The following is an 18995-nucleotide window of genomic DNA, read 5'->3' on the forward strand; positions in this document are numbered from 1 at the left end:
TCACCAAGACAGTAAATGCTAGCAAACTCCAAATATAGACCCTGTCAAGGCAAGAAAAGAGATGGAGACAAAAGCCAGATTAAGGTGCATCAGGACAAATACACCCATCTTAAGCTATTTACATGATTTTTCATCCTAGATTAGAGCTGCACTGTACAATGTAATCCACAGTCTGACAGTGGCTTGATTTGGGAGAGAGATCTGACTCCTGTCTCCCATTCTCCCCTTTTCCTGCCTTTTCTGGGGGCAGTTATCTGTGTTCAGGCACAGCTGAGCAGAGCAACACCAGAGCTCTGGTACTATCACCTGATTTGATGTGAAAGAGAAAAGACTTTGTCCATATTCTCTCTTTTTTCGTTTCCTTTAATTTTCTTTCACCACTTGTAGCAGCTTTTGGGTGTCCCTGCTGCCCTCCAGTGTACCACAAGTACAGAAGGGCACACAATGGGAAGGAAATCAGCTGTTTTGCAGGCAATGCCCCCCAGTCTAATACCATCCAGTTATTATTTGTTATTACAGAATAGCTGTGTAAAAATGGCACCAGACCTGACTCTTTTTAGAAGAAGGATTCGTTTAGAATCCTTTTGGTCCTGTTTACTATTGCTTTTATAGTCTGTACTAATCCAGTAGCCTTTAAAGAGTTAGAGAGAATAGGAACCTCCTAGCTTAAAGGAGATGTTTATAGAAATCATATGCTACTATTTTAATGGTATTTTCATGTACCATGACTAAGCCCTAGAAAACACATCTTTTCCATTAAACTACTATTTACCCGTTCCTTCTTTTAAAATAAACCAACAGCACTAGCTATGATCTCTGCCTAGCAGAAAAGGAGACTGTGGCCATGTTAACAGCAAAAGAGAGAAAGAACAAGGATGTATCTATTAGCTATTTATGAGGAAAAGAAGATAAATTCTGCTGCAACTGTTGTTCTTCATCAACAATTTATGAAGTTTATACTCATTACTTGTAGCACAAAGGTGATGTTGCTTTGGTGATATTTCTGCCATACAAGAGTCAGTTTAGTCCTTCCAAGTGCCCTCTGCTAACAGAGCCACACGAGTCAGTTGTGCCGTTTCAGTGTTTGTAGAAACACTCAATGGCGACAACAATTAGAAGTTTTTAAGAGTCGGTTTTCCACTGGCAGACTTGCAAGCGTTTCTCGTTTCTCTTCTGAGGTGACAGTGCCCTCCTGTGGCAGGAGTTTTGCTATTTCCCTTTTTCCCTATGTATACTTCATCCTGAAATATGAACTGGATAGGGTTTCCAATATATAAACACGTCATTTATTTATATACTTGTTTATATGAGTTAATTATGAGAAAACGTTCCATTTCTATCTATATTTTCATATGGTTCTTTCAGCAAATATTTTAAAAAAGTTCTGGCTCTTCTCTGTATGGTTTCTGTGTAAAATGAGGAGATAAAAGCCCCCTGGGAATCTGGAGAGCTGCTGCATCTCTGGTCTTATGAAGCGTGTGGCCGCTGTTTGCTGCACTAACAGAATTGTGCCTATTAGTTACCATATCAATTGTGACCTACATTGATCCTAGTGTTTAGTCATTTGATCTGTCCTTAAAGAACAAATGATGGCCTGAAATTTTGGGAGAGTTTGGCTCATATATTACTCTTCTCCTATCTGAATTATTTTTTTTTGGCAGCTTCACAGATCCATCTAGTAGAGGAAAACAATGTTTTAAAAAGACACTATGAAGATACTTGGTAGCTTTTTCTGCCAATTAGTGATTCATCATCAATGTTCTCCTATATAATTTATTTTCTTCACAGAGTTTTACATTTTGGCACAAAAAGCACTAAATTATAAAAAATATCAGAATTAATAACACACACATTGATTTTCATACTAGTAAACACTGCCAAAATATTTAAAGTAACCAAATATTCAAGAAAAATTGTATTCATACCCTGGGATAGAACACATGCAGTTCCTCAGGGAGAAGAGTTCCCCAATGAAACTCCTGACACCACGGAGTCCATGAGATGAGGAGCTCACATGCTGTAAACTTTCAGCACAACACAGAGAAATTCTGGAGATTTTAGCTGGTGGAATGTTTAATGGGACAAATACAGTTTGAGAAGAAGAGAGCCACCTCTACCATCCATTGGTTTTTGCTGTGCCATTTAGAGTGCTGTGTAGCTTTGTAAGAAACAGAGGGAGAGATAAAGTCTTACAAACTTTCAGAAACTGTCTATGAACATGTCTATGAACACGTCTATGCAAACATGGGCTGTTTTCCAAAGCTTTGAAGTTAGCCATGAAAGATTTTTACAGAAATGCCAACCCATAAAAAGGCCAGCCCTTCGTCTAATGGAATTTCCCTGTTCATAACTCTCTCTTAGAATTAACAGAAATGAAGCACTGAATGTTCCCCACTCCAACCCATCTATGAGAATTAACTGAAGTGACGCATACAAATAACTTGACCAGGCGGCCAACATATGATTTTTGAAGCTTTTCTGCAGTTCTTTTAATAATTTAAATCCAGTAGTGTTTTAAAAAACAGAAAGCAGAATCTCATAATAGCATGAGACAATCTCAGCTAAAAGTGTTGCTACCTGAACTATAATTAAGACACCAATTTCCTGTGATGTTCTAAAGCTGTTCTTTTCTCTTGCATTTGCACTAGCTTCCAAATCACTTCTGAGTACAAATTAAAGGCTTGTTTCCCCAGTACCTTACACTTTGCACAGTCACTTAAACATGCATAAAGAGAGCACTAATGGGTATAATTTCCCATTCACTTTGCACAGGTAGAAATGATTCCACAACCAGGAAGCAATGAAGGATCACACCCACTGTGCTGATTAAATCAGTTAAGTACAGGGTACATTCCCCTGGCTATGCCCCACTAATTCCTTCTACTGAACCTTTGGGACTTAGGTCAGGACGTGTGCATAGATGGTTCCCCAAATCAGGAATTCACTTCCCCTACTGGCTTACAGAGCCAGAATCCTGGTATGCAAATCACTATATCACACACGTATATTAGGAGGAACTTAACAATTTCTGAAGTTCACATAGACTGCTTTGAGCCTGTGTAAAATAGGATGGAACAGGACTGTTAGAAATACATTTGTAAGGGCTTACTAAGGTCATGATCACTGAATACTGATGCATGCATCTCATTTTCAAAGTATCTCCTACTCTGGAAGTGACTTAAGATCCATGCACTCTCTCTGTGTACAGCACAGATTATTGCCACCAAAACAAATACTCCAATTCCCTTTCAGAGTGACAGTCTGAGAATGCTGTGTCTCAAGTCGGAACCCTGCCCTACATCTCGTGATCTTCCAAACATAATTGGCAGGAATATACACTTAGGAGAAAACATGAGTATTATACATGAGGATAAACATGACCTGGATAGCATTTTCCTGAGGGATTGCATTCTGGTTTAAATATATATCACCAAAGAAACCGAATAACTTGGTATTGTATCTTCAGATGACAAAGACTGTGTCTATTGCCTCTATAGGCACACAAGCACTGATATAGAGGAATAGGTATATGATAAAGATTAAGGAATGGGAGAAATACGGATATTCAGAGAGAAAAAAGGTCTAAATATATTAAGGATGAGTTATTATGCTCTTCAGTGTAATAAGATTATTTTTTCCAGGGAAATTTGTATTTCTTTAAAGATTGAAAATTACCTAGGTATTATTTTCCAGACATATGTAGCAGTTAACATGGGCCATAGGACTGTAAGGTCTCTGGTGAAAGGCTAAGTAATCCAAAATCTCCTAATTATGGTGCCAAATGTTAAGTCCTTAAGTATGTTGTCTTACAAAGATACTGCCACATTGCATTATCATTCATTCCTAGAAAAATCCAAAAGTATGTTAGTCCTCCAAAAGCAGTCTGGCAGTCTGAGAAGCTTTCTTGCTGCAGTAGACAATATTGGATAAACAAGAGCCAGAGCTCAGGGAAAGAGGATGAAGTAATAATGAAAAGATTATCAGTTTGTCAACTGAGGACTAATGAACGACACTGTGCTAAGGATCAACTCTAGCCATTTTTTGCTAAAATAATGTCTTAGTTTGATAGCTTCATGCAGGCATCACACTAGGAGTGAAAAATCACCTGAGGCACAGAGATAATCTGAAAAAACCCAGAGAGTATTTAAGCTGGTTTTACCTAAAGAGCTGAGAAGTCCATGAATGGAGTTGGAAAATAAACCAAATGTGCTTAAAAACAGGGCTGGGGCAAGATTGCGTCATGAAAGGTGTGATTAAAGCAAAGTACTGTCAAGTGCATGTTCCACAGAGGAGTTAATGCATTTGACATTTTGGATGGATGTGTTATGACAACTGATACTAGTTCCTGAACTGCACATCTTTGGTCTTGCATTATTTTGTATGCTCAGAGTACTTTCCTTATTCAAAACCTCAGAAAACATGCTACAATATAATTCTAACATCACTTACATAAACTAGGCAATACCACCAAGATATTTCTCTGGAGCATCCCACCCTTTAGTCCTGTTTTCCCTGACTCATTATTGTCCCAGTTTTCCCCTGGCTAGCAATGGAGCACCACAGCTGTTCACTCACTCCCCAGTCACCAGCCCTCCCCAGCAGGGAGGAGAATCAGAAAGAAAAGGTAAATCTTGTGGGTTGAGATAAGAACAACATAATAATTGAAACAAAATATTATTATTATTATTATTATTATAAATATGTGAATAATGTTAATAATAATTGTAACAATAAGGGGAGAAAGAGTAACAGAACCCAGCAGAAACAAGTGATGCCCCTGCAATTGCTCAGCAGCCAGTGCCTGATGCCAGCCCAGCCCTGGGCAGTGCCCAGCCAGCTCCCCCAGTCTGTGCTGGGCATGATGTTCCGTGGGGTGGAACATCCCTTTAGCCATCTGGGGCAGATCCCTGGCTCTGCACCCTCCCAGCCTTTTGTGTGATTACTCACAGCAGAGCAGAGCATGAGACACTGGAAAGTCCTTAACTTGGGGTCAGCCCTGCTCAGCAAAACAAACCTCAGTGTGTTATCACCAGCCTCGTGCTAAAACCAGAATACATCCTGTGCCAGCTCCTAAGAAGAAAATGCACTCTGTCCCAGGTGAAACCAGAATGTATTACTTCAAGGCTAGAAGAGATAGTCAGTACATTACAGAATTACTGGCTTGCCTTGTCTTGGCAATTCTTAAATTCTATTTGTTATTCTCACTCTTACCTCAAAAAAAAAATCATCAGTACATCTCACTTCCCAAAATCCCACCAAAGCAAGGTAAGATATTAACAAAACAACTCTCAGTGGTATTAATATTATTCCGTTCTTTAGTAAGGGTCTCTGGAACACTCCATAACACAACAGTGTCTGCAGCATCAGCAGGCTTTCAGATTAGAAAGTAAAATGTAGTTCACAAGAATTTCTGCATCCTTGAATGACTTTTTGGACTGGTCACCTCCACAGTGCCTAGCAAGTTAGAGTTGACACTGAAGTTTTCACTTACCCTGATTTAACTTCTCCATTAGTAGAAACCTTAAAGCTCATATAAAATATATATGGTCTCTTATTTCCTTGTGGTCTCTTATTTCCTTGCGCTTTCAGTAAAACATTTCCAATGCATAAGAAATAAGATCAGCCAGAATAATGCTGTGGACTTTGTCTATAAATATCAGGAGCTGACACAGAGTTTCCTATGGATATCATTCTGGAGTGGTTTGAATTTTTTTTACATATATGTCATTAGGAAGTCTTTGCACAAAGGAAGGTGCAACAACATTTGTGAGGGTTGAACAAGACCTACAACAATTACACCACTCTTTTAACTTTTTGGACATATTAGCAGAGATATGTTCTTTCCCAACATAACTGCTTCAGAAGCCCTGTATTTAAAAAAAAAAAAAAAGATAAAAGAAAAGCAGAGGGAATTGTATTCTTATATTCCATTCGATATAAACCACCTGGAGTGTCTCCAGTTTTTGTAGCAAATGCTCTGGGACAGGGCACTGTTGTTCTTGTATGGAAATGAATTGTCCTCTGATGTGCTGCTTTGAGATGACAGAGAATTCAGTCAAGTTTCACTGCTGGTGAACAGCCAAAGGCTTTACAAGTTAATGTTTTAAAAGGTCTTACACATGAAATTAAAATAATGCATACAATATTGTAAAAATATTATTGTAATAGTTTACTCCTCATGTTAAGGGAAAAATCCAGACAAGTGTCCATGGACAGCAGATGGTCCCCACCAAGCTTTCTAAAGAACCAAACAAAAAACCACTGTATGTGAAACAGTCTATAAATTAAAAGGTTGAGGCCACTCCCCCCCCCCCCGCACATCTCTCTATATCCATGTGCTCTCCACATCTGTGTATATCCATGTGCTCTCCACGTCTGTGTATATCCATGTGTTCTCCACGTCTGTGTATATCCATGTGTTCTCCACGTCTGTGTATATCCATGTGTTCTCCACATCTGTGTATATCCATGTGTTCTCCACGTCTGTGTATATCCATGTGTTCTCCACGTCTGTGTATATCCATGTGTTCTCCACGTCTGTGTATATCCATGTGCTCTCCACGTCTGTGTATATCCATGTGTTCTCCACAGCTGTGTATATCCATGTGTTCTCCACACCAGCCCTGGCTCTGCACACACAGTCTGACCAGGGACAGGGCTTTGCAGCCAGGCCTCGCTCTAGGTCATCTCTATTTATCTTTCTCAGCACAGGTGCCAAGTTTTGGATTTGTCTCTAATACCTGTAAGAAAGTGCTGGCTTGTGTAGTGGATTCTCCTATTTTCTGTTCTTTTGAATACAAGGCAGGAGTGCTAGAACTACCAAAACAGTAGTTTGTTGGGGGTTTTTTTGCCCACAAAAAGAACTGTCCAGGTGCAGGACAAACCAGAGAGAGTAGTTACCTGGGATCTTAGACATCCTTCAGCTACTCCACAAAGGCTTCAGAAAAAAACAATAACAGACATAAAACATCTGATTTTCAAATTTCAGTTCTGAGCTAATCTTTTGTACCTTTTTATGTTCTTATATATGTTTGGGTTTATATTCCACCTCTTACTTTTGGTAATTTTTTGTCCCATTAAAGTTATATAAAAGTGAGCATGAAAACAGCTTCTCCTTAAAAATGTTTGCATGGAAGTAATACAGCTACTGTTTAAAAGGAGGTCTACCATAGTATAGCAAAAAAGAGAAATTAAATACCAATGCTAATAATAGCATATATGAGGGTGAGTAAATAAAAAGACAAGTCCCAAAACTGAAAAAATAATCACTTCTCAGGAAGTTCATACATGATGAAGAGAGATCAAGAATGAGTCATACTGCAGTTTTATGGCTTCAGTTTTACAGTGCTTCTGATGAGTGGTGGTTTCTTATTTTCAGGGTTTCTTGGTATATGAAGGACCTACACATATGATGCAAACTTATCTATGAACTAAGGGGGTAATAAGACTAAAGTTATTAAAATTGGTTGCTCCTATTCAGTCATATCTCCTTGTAAACCATATGTATAAAATTTGCCTTTTTTGTGGTTTTGGTTGAGTTATAATATAACTAATTTAAAACCAGTTAATCCCAGGAATATGGACATTCAATTTTAAAAAAATAACATAACAAAGAAGCACTAGCTGAAGACTGATCTCTGAAGTTTCTTCTGTGGTCAGGTTCAAAGGGATTATTCTGGGGGAAATTAAAATTTTAATTATGCCTGAAAAGACAGAGCTCAATGTTAACTAAAGGCACTGATCTAAGCAGAATACACATTAGCCACAGAGTCTCTTTGATAAGACTGGAAAACTATCTTATTCTAAATTTGTAAATCCTATCCTGTTTCCATGTGAGACTTCTCTGGGCTCCTTTTCACTGAATTGCAATGAAGTCTTTGTAGCCTGGGGTTCTGTAGTTCCTTTGCTATCAAGATTTCCCAGGAGTGCTGTAATCTGAAGTAAAGATGGGAACCAGGTTTGTTTTGGGGTTGGTTTTGTTTTGGATTGGTTTGGTTTTGCTTTTTTTTGTTTTGTTTTGTTGTTGGGTTGGGGGTTTTTTTGGTTTAGAAAAGAATACATCAAAAACTGAAGCTTTGCTGTATCCCTGAATCCAGATGGAATATACTTAATAATTTGAGAGAGGAAAAGAAACTGAAAAGAAAATCACAACCTATTGAATGGGAATGATGTGTTATGTACACCAGAGCAACTTATAGCCTGGTTTTAGGGAGCACTTCGGAAATGTGGGTGCAAATTATTTTAGAGGAGAAAATACAACAGAAAACCTTCAGGCAAATAAAAAATTAATTACTGACACAGCCTAGCCCTGAAGAATAGTTGACAACATGAATAACCTAGGGAGTACATGTGAAAGCATGCAACATTGAGAGCAGAGCTGAGTGTGCTCACAGGGCCAGCACAGGGCCTGCAGAGGCTGGACCAGCACACACCAGAGGACTGGCCTGGGCAGCTGCAGGTTGGGAGGAGTGGCTTGGGTAGAAGGAACCTGTCACACTATGCAAGGGAGGTTACCCTGGAAATCTTACAGCAAAGTCACCTAAATGGATCTGCAGGACTTTTTGCTTTCAGAGTGTGGAAAATCCACCAGACCTGGTGTGGAAAATCATCTAGACCTGGGTTGAAGAAGATGTATGAATGAATTTGTTATCAGCATCTCTGGGGAATCAGTTAAATATATATATACACACATCCCTCAACCCCCAGACATGGAATAGGAAAAGCCTAGCTATTACATAGAAAATGTATGCTTTTGTTTTAACATATTTTATCTCACTATGCTTTTGTTTTACAGGAGACTACGTAGTCATGTCTGTTTTCTTTAATCTGAGCAGGAGAATGGGTTATTTCACTATTCAGACCTACATTCCCTGCACACTTATTGTTGTCTTGTCCTGGGTCTCTTTCTGGATTAATAAGGATGCAGTTCCAGCCAGAACATCGTTGGGTGAGTTGATTTTTTCCTGGTTTTATTCAGGTGTTATTATGTTTAACTGACACCTCTGCAGATCACCAGTTTGTAGATGTAAGAAAAGACACAATTTCACAAGAACTCTCCTTATTTAGAGGGATGTAGTGATTTCCAAGGAATAACACAGACAAGCCATATTTGCATCTCTTCCTTTTTACTGTGTCAGATTCTGAGTATTGTAGATTGTCAATAATAAAAGCTTTTGCATTTTTTCCAATTCCAGCAGTCCTTTTTTCTACCCATCAAGGTACTGGGGAACATTGCTGGATTAGAGGCAGGGACACATTAGTTTCATTTATTCTTACCATGACTGGCAGCACAAATGAAGGAGAAGGAATCCACCTTTCTGGCTGTCTGCGTGCCATGGTGGTAACAAGGGGAGAATGTAGCACCCTGACTTCTGCTTTAGAGGCCAACAGTCAAATGTAGACTTCAGGCCAAAAAATCAACTGAATTCGGTGGTAATCAAAATCCTGTGCATGAAAATGTGACATGCAATTAATCAGAATTAGAAATTTCTACACATTTAGCAACTGCTCCACAAATAAAGAGAGGCCAAATTAATCTTGCTTGTGCAAAGGAGCCATAAGAATCAGCAAAGGAGAAACATTCAACTAGAGAAACTCAAACACATTTTCTACTTCTGCATTAAATCCACACAAGCGAGGATCATTTTAGTTTTTCCCTCTGCATTTTCATTTCTTCAGAGAACTACAGCACAGAGCATTGGAGTGCAAAATGAGGGACACAATCTTCATTCCAGATTCCCTTGAGAGAAACACAAGAATAGAGGAACAGTGGCTCCCATGGCAGAAAGTTTTAAGTATTTAACTGTCTTTTTCACATTCTCACTAAAAAGAGGTTATAAAATCTGCTTTAAAGAAGTAGAAAATTAATAAAGGCATTCAGATACACAAAACACTTATCCCTCTGTTGAGAATTAGTCTATTTGTACCACTAAAAAGGTAAAACCAATGGCATGAAATTTGCCATGTACAATGTGATGGATTTTAACTGTCCTAATGCATTTTTAATGTTCTTCACATCATAGTACAGGGAATAATGTTCTGAAAGGGAAAGAGGTGGTGAGGCATGTCACAGTGCTTCACAGTTAAAGACTCTTTCTAGCTCTGTTTAAGAGTTTGAGCACAAAACCTAAATTTTTAAATAAAAATCAAGGCTCTCTAGAAGTAAACTACAAAACCAAAATCCCAAATTACATTTCTTAGAATCAGAATCCACCTATCCAAAATATTCTACAGAGCAGCACTGGCAGTGGCCATGCAAAAATATCTCATACCCCTGTTAATCTCTAAGCTCTCACTGAATCCACATTTCACTGCTGGGATGTACTGTTTAATATCTTTGCTATCTGTTTGAACTCCAGGCATACTTCAAAACCAGTCAGAGAGAGGTGATTGGCAAAATCAGTTTGTTACTTGAAGTAGTAATACTTTTGTTGTTTTCTATCCATCTACCAGGTATTACAACTGTCCTGACAATGACCACCCTCAGTACAATTGCTCGTAAATCTCTTCCCAAGGTCTCCTATGTGACAGCAATGGATCTTTTTGTGTCAGTCTGCTTTATTTTTGTTTTCTCTGCACTTGTGGAATATGGAACTTTGCATTACTTTGTCAGCAATAGAAAGCCAAGCAAGGATAAAGACAAAAAGAAGAAAAACCCAGTATGTATCTTTTTTACCAGCAAGGCCTAAATTCAATTACTTTTTCTGAGAGAGCATTTGAATCTCTCTTTACAATTGTACTTTTTTTTCATACTTTGCTATTACATATATACTCTTCCTTTGTAATCATAGAAATGCAAACATTCACCTTGAGAATGAAAAGCTCATATATTACAGTTGTCTGCATGCCAGAGAAACTAATTTCTTAGAATAAAGATCCTTTTAACCAAAGTGTTTGGCAAATCACAACTATGACCAAACCCATTATTTGTGCCATAGATAGAGCTCTTGTTGTGACTTTTATAGAAGCTTCTCAATTTCTCTGTCTTAGCATTAACAATATTCTATGCCATTAACTTATGTCCATTTTATTGACATGACTCTCTTTCTTATTATCGGGACTACAGTTAAACTTTTATATTCAAACTGCAGTGTGTGCTTTTTCTAATCTCCCCTTAAGCATCTGTTTCCATTTTTTCCTTATCTTCTTTTTCTTGTATTTCTCACCTCCTTTACCTACTTCTCTTCCTTAGAAAGTGATTTGGTCAGTAGTTTATGATGATACATATGGATGCATGCTACCCAATAATAAAAAAATTAAAACAACAATTATAAAAAAATCCTGGAAGCACCCTCAGTAGATACTTGGGCTTTTGCCCAAACACGGAAAAAGTGTTGCTTATTTTGACCAGGACAGATTTCTCCTTGCCTTTGGCAACTGAACTGACAAATTTGTTGTCTAGAATCTCTAAAATAATTAGTTTAAAATCAGAGGGGGAAAAGTAGCATAATCATCTATGGGGGAAAAAAGTGACGAACAAGTGTTTTACATTAAAAGAGAGCATTTTCAAATCCATTTTAGGCATCCAGCAAAAAATAAAGTGATTTGGATTTGCTCTGCTAAAATATTCATGGACTTTTGAAGATATTCCTTTTAGTTACAACACAGAGCATGAAAAGGATATAGAAAAAAAACAATTAAGGAACCTTTTACTGCACATTATTCCTTTAATTTCAACTTTAAAAGCTGTTGAGAAGTAGACTGTAAAAAAATGAAATAAAATGATGAAGTGTCCTGTCTTAGATGGAAATAAAACATGTCTCTGTGCATGTGTGTCTTATGCAGTCAGGTAAAGGAACAAAATCTAAATACCTCAGATTTAGCTGTGACCCTTTAAAGTGTCCATATAGGGGCTGATTACTTGTTCTTTACATTGCTTATGTGTGAGCTTCAGGGAAGAAACAGAGCTAGAAATGTTTGCCTGGATCCTAATCACAGAGCCTAAAAAACTTAAAATAACTCTATAAGTCTACTCTGTTCGGGTCACAGTCTGCAGGTAACAAGACTTCTTTCTCAATAGTGGTTCTATAAATTGTGAATGGTCTCCTTCAAAACAGTTCAGCATAACAGACTGGAACCTCCTCAGGATGTGAAAATCTAAATGAAGGTTGATGTCTTATGTCCTTGGCCCAGCTATAGCTACAAGACAGTGACAAGTCAAAGATGTGGGGGTTTTATGTTACAGATACTTGTTTCAATTGCTGTTATCCCAACCTTTCTGTAACTCTAGTTCTTTAGACTAACTATGTTTTAGAAACATATTTTTAATTTACATTATTTTTGTCTCTTTCTTTCTTTTCTTTCTTTCTTTAATTTAAAACAAAACCCTCTGATTCTCTTTTCTGTCTACAAAATGAAAGCTTCTTCGGATGTTTTCCTTCAAGGTATAATGTTTTTTGGAATGGAAATTCACTGCATGCGACTGCTGAATTTAACTGTTAGATGAGAGTGGTGTTTTGTTGGGTTTTTTTATTAATGAGGCATCTACTAAGCCTCATTCTACTAATCATTCTACTCAAGGTACTTCCTAATTAAGTAGAATGGTTACATATTTCTAAACAAATTGTAGAGTTGATTCAGCAGCCCAAGTACTGATTCACTATGGTTCTGAACTTACCTAAATTCAAGAATGACCAACAATATTGGATCACATGAATTAAGAGAGTTTAATGTTAAAACATTTCTGCTTCTCTCTTTCTCAATTTACCATGGGATCCAATAGCACCAGCTACCCTACAATCCTGCAATGTACACCCTTTTAGAACTCAACTCTGACTCTGACTTTTTAACCTTCGTGATACTTCACTCCAAATTATAAAACCAAATCTGTTCCCATGTTGACCTGAACAAAATTCAGTGTTATCATCAATTATTCAAATGATGATCCTTATGCAAAAAAATTCGGGGTTTTGAAAGGGTTTAAGATGCATATAGATTTTTAATGTTGTCCCTGGATCAACACACTCTTAGCAAATTAGCAAATATATCTATCTGTGTTCTACATCTAAAACCTATCTCCATTCAGAAATGCAGAGATTTTATTTTAAAAAAGGAAAAAAAAGAAATTACATAAAATAAACCCAAGAAATTTACATACTTATAGAATGGAATTGTTATTTTCCCTAATAACTATCAGCAGAAAATTTCAATGCCTGTCATGCTAGTGTTCACCAAGTGCTCAGATGTGTTTACATGCTTAACTTGCTCAACTGATACTAAATTTATATGTGTGTGTAGATATATATGTACAGCTACTATATAAAATTTGGAATATATTGAACTGTCTAGGTGGTGAACATTAGTAGGTGGTGAACTGCATATATTCAAATAATTGGAGAGTTTTATAAAGATTCTCCTAACCCTATTCAAAAGGCCCAGTTTTTTCCTTTATTTCTTGTGTACATGTATTTGCTCCTGACTCAACATAAACCAACTCTATTAAAATCCTGCATTTCCAAATAATTAATCTCCTTCCACATCCAATACACAAATTGCCTTCAGATATCAAGCAGCTATGTAAAATATAAACCCAAAAAAGAAATTCAAAATACCATCAAATTACATTCCTGGATGTTTCATTTAACCTCTAACATTTACCTGGTCTGGTTTTGAAGCCAATTGCCCACAGCTGTTAACTTTATTGATTCGTGCTGCTTCCTTGTAAAGTTAAAGTGTGTGATACAAGCGACTTTAATAAGTTCAAGGCAGTATCACCATTAGAGCCCCTCAGCACGCCCGTGCCCACACAGAGCACCATGCCCATGCTGCCCATTAATGCCCCTCTCCCAGTCGCTCTGGGGACAATAACAGATCCTTCTCTTTCTGCTGCTCCACCTTAGGCACCTACTATTGACATCCGCCCCCGGTCAGCTACTATTCAAATGAACAATGCTACACACCTGCAAGAAAGGGATGAAGAATACGGGTATGAGTGTCTGGATGGCAAGGACTGTGCCAGTTTTTTTTGCTGCTTCGAGGATTGCCGGACGGGCGCGTGGCGGCACGGCCGGATACACATCCGCATCGCCAAAATGGACTCCTACGCACGCATCTTCTTCCCCACTGCCTTCTGCCTGTTCAACCTGGTCTACTGGGTGTCGTATCTTTACCTTTAAAGGCAGGAGGAAATCAGTGATATGAGCCTTACTCACTGAATTTCTTAGAGAGATGGTTTCCTAAATTCACTTGAAGTATTTATGATGCGCTTTATAGTGGTCTGAATTCTTTAGTGCCATAATCCCGTAAATATCAGTCATATCATTTGTCCAAAAATCCCCATCTGGTTATTGTGAATTGTATGTCCATTCCACATGCCAAAAATAATTTGAAAATAAAATCATTTGGACAGGCAATATACAGCTACACCCACTGGAATAGAGAGAAACGGGGAGCACAGCAACACCACTCAACAGCTGGTACTGCAGTTTCAAACAGGAGAGGGAGAGAGAGGGGGGAGATAAAGTGCTGTACAGTTGGCTAACATTGGTTATAATTATGCTATAGCTTTATTCTCTGTAGGCTTTTCTTTTTGGAAGAGTCATCTCTCACTTTGAATAGGTATTATTAAGCTAGGAAAGTTAAATTCTACTCCCACCAAGATGAAAATGCCATCCCTTTAAGAGCACATGTACAATGCTGTAAATATTTCAATACCTTGTAGTACATAAAGTCTAGTGCATGCATCTTTTGGGGGCCAAAATAAATGAGAAAAGGTACCATAAAGTTTTATCTTTTTATTTTGTGTCTCTGGATGTTCTATTGTAATTGAAATGTGGACAGAACTTTTTTTTTTCTTGAAAAATTGCCCCTTTCCCTCATGCATGGAAGATCCAAGCAGACAGCACTTTCATGTAAGACATTAGAGAAGCCTTAAGGATTCAAATAAATAACATGTAGACAAACCTGTATGGCCAATATAATAGCTCATAAAGTGTAATGTATGTGTCTGCTGCAGTTGTAGCCTTCATTTGCCATTGATATTTCAGCTGAATCTCCAGTAATTATACATTGCAAGATCAGCTTCCGAATTTAATCCATGTGCTTCTATTGTTCTTTTCCTATGTTGAGCTCTCCTTTTTTCCTTACACAAGTGTTTGTGGGCGTCTTTTGTTCTTTAAACCAATCCAGGAAATAGCTTTTATTCTACATGTTATTTTTACATAAGAGCTTCAAGTTAATTTTGAAACATTAGACTTTGTATTATATATACACAAACAGTTCTCTGCCCATCCATGTCCTTGATCAGCAATAGTTGTTGTCAGTGCTGCTTTCACTCGGTGAGTACCTTTACTAAAACCAACCTTGCCCATGGCTGGCACACAGTTTATAGACAGCCTTGAAAATGAAAGGGAACAAAAGGGTGTCTTGGCTACTAAATCACATGTATGCAGTTATGTGCATTTAAAACCTTCAACCCACCTGGGTGAATCTTGAAAACCATTTATCCACTGGTTTTCAGAACCTATATGATTCTCAATTATGCAACCTTAAGCACATGTAAATAAGACTGACCTTTTTTTTTTTTAACTTGTAAAATGTCACCTCCAGGAAAGTGGGCTTGCAGCTTGAAAAGGGAGATCTATAATCTATCATTACAGAATTACTACTAGGTAAAATGGAGGAAAAGGAAAGTTTTCCAATGTTTGTATAGTTTTGAAAATAAAAATGTATAAAAAAGGAATATCTCTATCATCGATTGCTCCTTGTCCAATGTATCTGAAAAAATTTTAATAAAGGAATAGCACACACCTGTGGACTTTTTCAATAAAACTGCTGCACTCAATTCCAGTATTCCTGTGATTAGTTTGTTAAAAGCATGCTTTGAGAACTAGACTGCTGGACTGGTTTGATTCATCAGATGCCTAAATATAAGTGATTATAATCCTCATAATCCTCTGCATTGTCTCATTTTGTAGTCAAATGGATTACTCACATAATTTTCAAGGATTAAGATTAAATCTTTCGAAGGTTATCTTATTCTTAAATGATAATAATAACAAAAGTATTTAAAAATCACTGAATTGGAAGTACTCTAATGAAGAGAGAGAACCTTTCTTTATCTACTTAGAGTCTCCACTACTTCAATGTGTGTCAATCATCTTTCACATGGAAATGTGTTTCAGCTGGTGGCAGACAGATCTCTAATTTTTTTTCCCAACAGTCAGTGATTTATCAGCTTTCTGTTAGTTCCTTGCAATTAATAAGTGTGACTGATGTCATAGATTTAACATTTTAATTTTTACCTGGATTTTTTCTGCTACCAAACAAGTTTTATACAGACCATTAAGAAACTCAGCCCAAGCCAGCCCTTTAATTCCCTCAGCCCAGGTGCATTTTGGTCAACATATTTAGGATTATTTTTGGCACGGTCTGTGAAATTAAGGATTCAGAAACACTAAGCATTTTACCTTAGTCCAGGTCAAGTTACATGTGCCTGAGAAAAGCCTGTGACACCGATGAACTGGATGCAGTAACAAGGAATGAACAATCAGATCCCTCACTTGTGCAAGGGAGGGGCTCAGTTAAAGACTGATACACCCCCATCTCAAAAACACAAACCACACAACATGGAAAAGTGTACCATGTCTCCCTAAAGGAGTTGAGTGAACTTTTCTCACCACCACTACACAAAATAAAGAAAATAAGCCCTTCTCAGTCATTACTCCAGACTCCAGTTCCTGCACTTACTGAGGCGATTTGTCAGCTCCTCCTGGGGAAAGTGGATGAGATTCCAAAGGACAGTTCATGCAGAACCACAGAATTCTAAGTAAGAAAATGACACCAGAGCACAATCTAGCACTAACTAGATAAGAAGCACAGTGCTCCTCTGAACAGATTGTCTTAGTTATTCAGCACAGGATCAGAGGATGACCTTTGTATTGTAAAGCCAGGCTGCCACCACAGCAAACAAAACAGCGTTTGGGTGTGATAAGGGTTATTATTCAGAAAAAACTTGCCCAGAAACCTATCTATTCTAGACATTCACACATACACGTTATATAAAACATTATGCTAATATATACATTATACATACTAACTCTCCCAGTTATATTCTAGGGAAGAAACTCACTCCTGACAGGCCAGGTTGCTAAAATGTTTCCAAGCTCATCAAACTGCAGATAGCTCTTACTGCTCTGGGATATGGCTGAGGATGTTCAGATGGTCATTAAAGGTCATAAAGGATACACCAGTGGCACAATCACTTACTTGCTACTTATATTCCAAGAGTATGCTATGTCCTGAGCAAGACACGACACTGTTTTTTCCCAGGGATTATACCAAAACAGAACACCCTCAAAGCATTTATAATTCTTTATGTATTTATAACATTTAAAAACCCCACACTGTACATAAAGAACTGGTATTTAAGGAGATAATGTGACTAAAAAGTAGTTCTCCTATTTTCTATGTTAGCCAAACTCAAAGGACTATATTTTAACTAGCCAGTATGGAATAATTTTAGCCTCTGTATAACACAAAATGCTAAAGTTACACACACACACACAAAGGTAAAAAAAAAAATAATCAAGAGGTTTTGGGGTTTTTTAATCACTCATTTCTGCCTCATTTTCCCACAGTCACATAAATCTATCGAACATGACTGGATTGGTCTCACAACTGTGCATAGCAGTTCCAATGACACAGATATAGCAGCAATTATTGACATGGATTGGAGGTCCAAACATTTAGACCTTCTTCCATCTGTGCTGCTAAAGCCCTTCAGTCTTGCAATGTGTAGAACAAAGTATACTTATAAAATATTCAGGCAAATGAATAATGTCAGAAATGGAACAAGAAAGCTTTGTTAACTGCACAAATGTTAGTGGATAGCATTACTTTGGTTTGAACCAAAAAATAATTGGGAAAATATAGTTTTAGATTACCTGCCTTACCACCAAGTCTGGGCTTTGTAGGACCGTGGTAGGGATGAGCTGCAAACTGAAAGACGATAAGTAAGGATTTTTTAGGTTTGCTGAAGCATTTCTCATGCTGCAGAGGAAAGGCAGGACTAAGTAAAAAAGTCTCTGTGTGAGAACTTGATAGTCGAGGAACAAAACTGCAGCTCAGCTATGACCCAGAGGCTGCAGAGAACGAGCTGCTCCTCCAGCCTGAGCTGAGAACTAATCAGAGACAGATAAAGAAATTGCACCTTAATCCACTAAAGAGGCAACCCAGAACAGCAAGTTAAGGACAGGAATTCAGAGGCAGTAGGATCCACAGAAAATAATTTCCAAGGCCAAAATAATGAAGGTTGCAGTTCTCTGAACTTAATAGGACACATTTAGAGTTCAGGCTTTTAGTGATGCTATGGCAGAAAACTGATGTTATTTGGAAATTAATAGCTACATCCAAGATAAGGTCCTCATTAAAAATAAAGCTTGTTCATGGGCTTCTGGAGTTGAAAGTATAAAACCTGTTATTTTAAAGCTAAGAGATCATCCAAGGCAGAATCCCGTAGTAAGCATGAACATAAGAAAAAAGTAAAAATATAAAGAATCTATCTAACTTAATTACAGCTCAGGGGAAAAAGCAACACTTTAAAATGCAAGTGTTGTCTTTCAAACAAGATTTCAGTCACTTTGCTGAGAATTCAATTAAATCTTATGAAAAGCTTCACAGATAAATCAGTTTATTATACCCATGAGAGATCTACTGTTTCTTTCATAAGAATTAAAAGCCAATGCACTTTGCCTCCTTATTTAGAAGGATTCTGTAGATGAAAAGATTTAGACTTCCTATTTACGCATTACTGAGTTTTTCTTCTTAAAGTCAAGATTTACAATGAAAAACATACCTGTTGAATATGCAAAAGAAAGCTCATGACCTTTAAAAGATCTTGAATAACAGACATGAACTCAAAGCTTTGCTTACAAGTCAGCAAACACATTTGACAAATACATTTGAATAATTCATTCCAGAATGTCCAGGATGTCAAATTAGCTCACAAAAACAGTATGTTAGACTGGGTAAGATATTCTCATTTGTACTTATATAAA

At 37.5% G+C, this 18995-nt stretch overlaps 1 protein-coding gene across 2 annotated transcripts in view; it reads left to right on the plus strand.

Annotated features, from left to right (window-relative positions):
• Nucleotides 1-15781, plus strand: part of GABRG2 (gamma-aminobutyric acid type A receptor subunit gamma2) — a 61151-nt gene extending 45370 nt beyond the window's left edge. The window contains exons 8-11 of one of the 2 annotated variants that reach the window (XM_051794125.1): nucleotides 8795-8947; nucleotides 10453-10658; nucleotides 12360-12383; nucleotides 13839-15781. In XM_051794125.1, the coding sequence (XP_051650085.1) occupies nucleotides 8795-8947; nucleotides 10453-10658; nucleotides 12360-12383; nucleotides 13839-14114 (659 nt within the window). In that variant the 3' untranslated portion in view covers nucleotides 14115-15781. The remainder of the gene's footprint in view (nucleotides 1-8794; nucleotides 8948-10452; nucleotides 10659-12359; nucleotides 12384-13838) is intronic. The other variant, XM_051794126.1, reaches the window with a different exon arrangement.
• Nucleotides 15782-18995: the final 3214 nt, after the last annotated feature.

This window comes from Manacus candei, unplaced genomic scaffold (assembly GCF_025592945.1).
Source record: "Manacus candei isolate 608988 ecotype Guabito, Panama unplaced genomic scaffold, ASM2559294v1 h1tg000037l, whole genome shotgun sequence".
NCBI lineage: Eukaryota > Metazoa > Chordata > Aves > Passeriformes > Pipridae > Manacus > Manacus candei.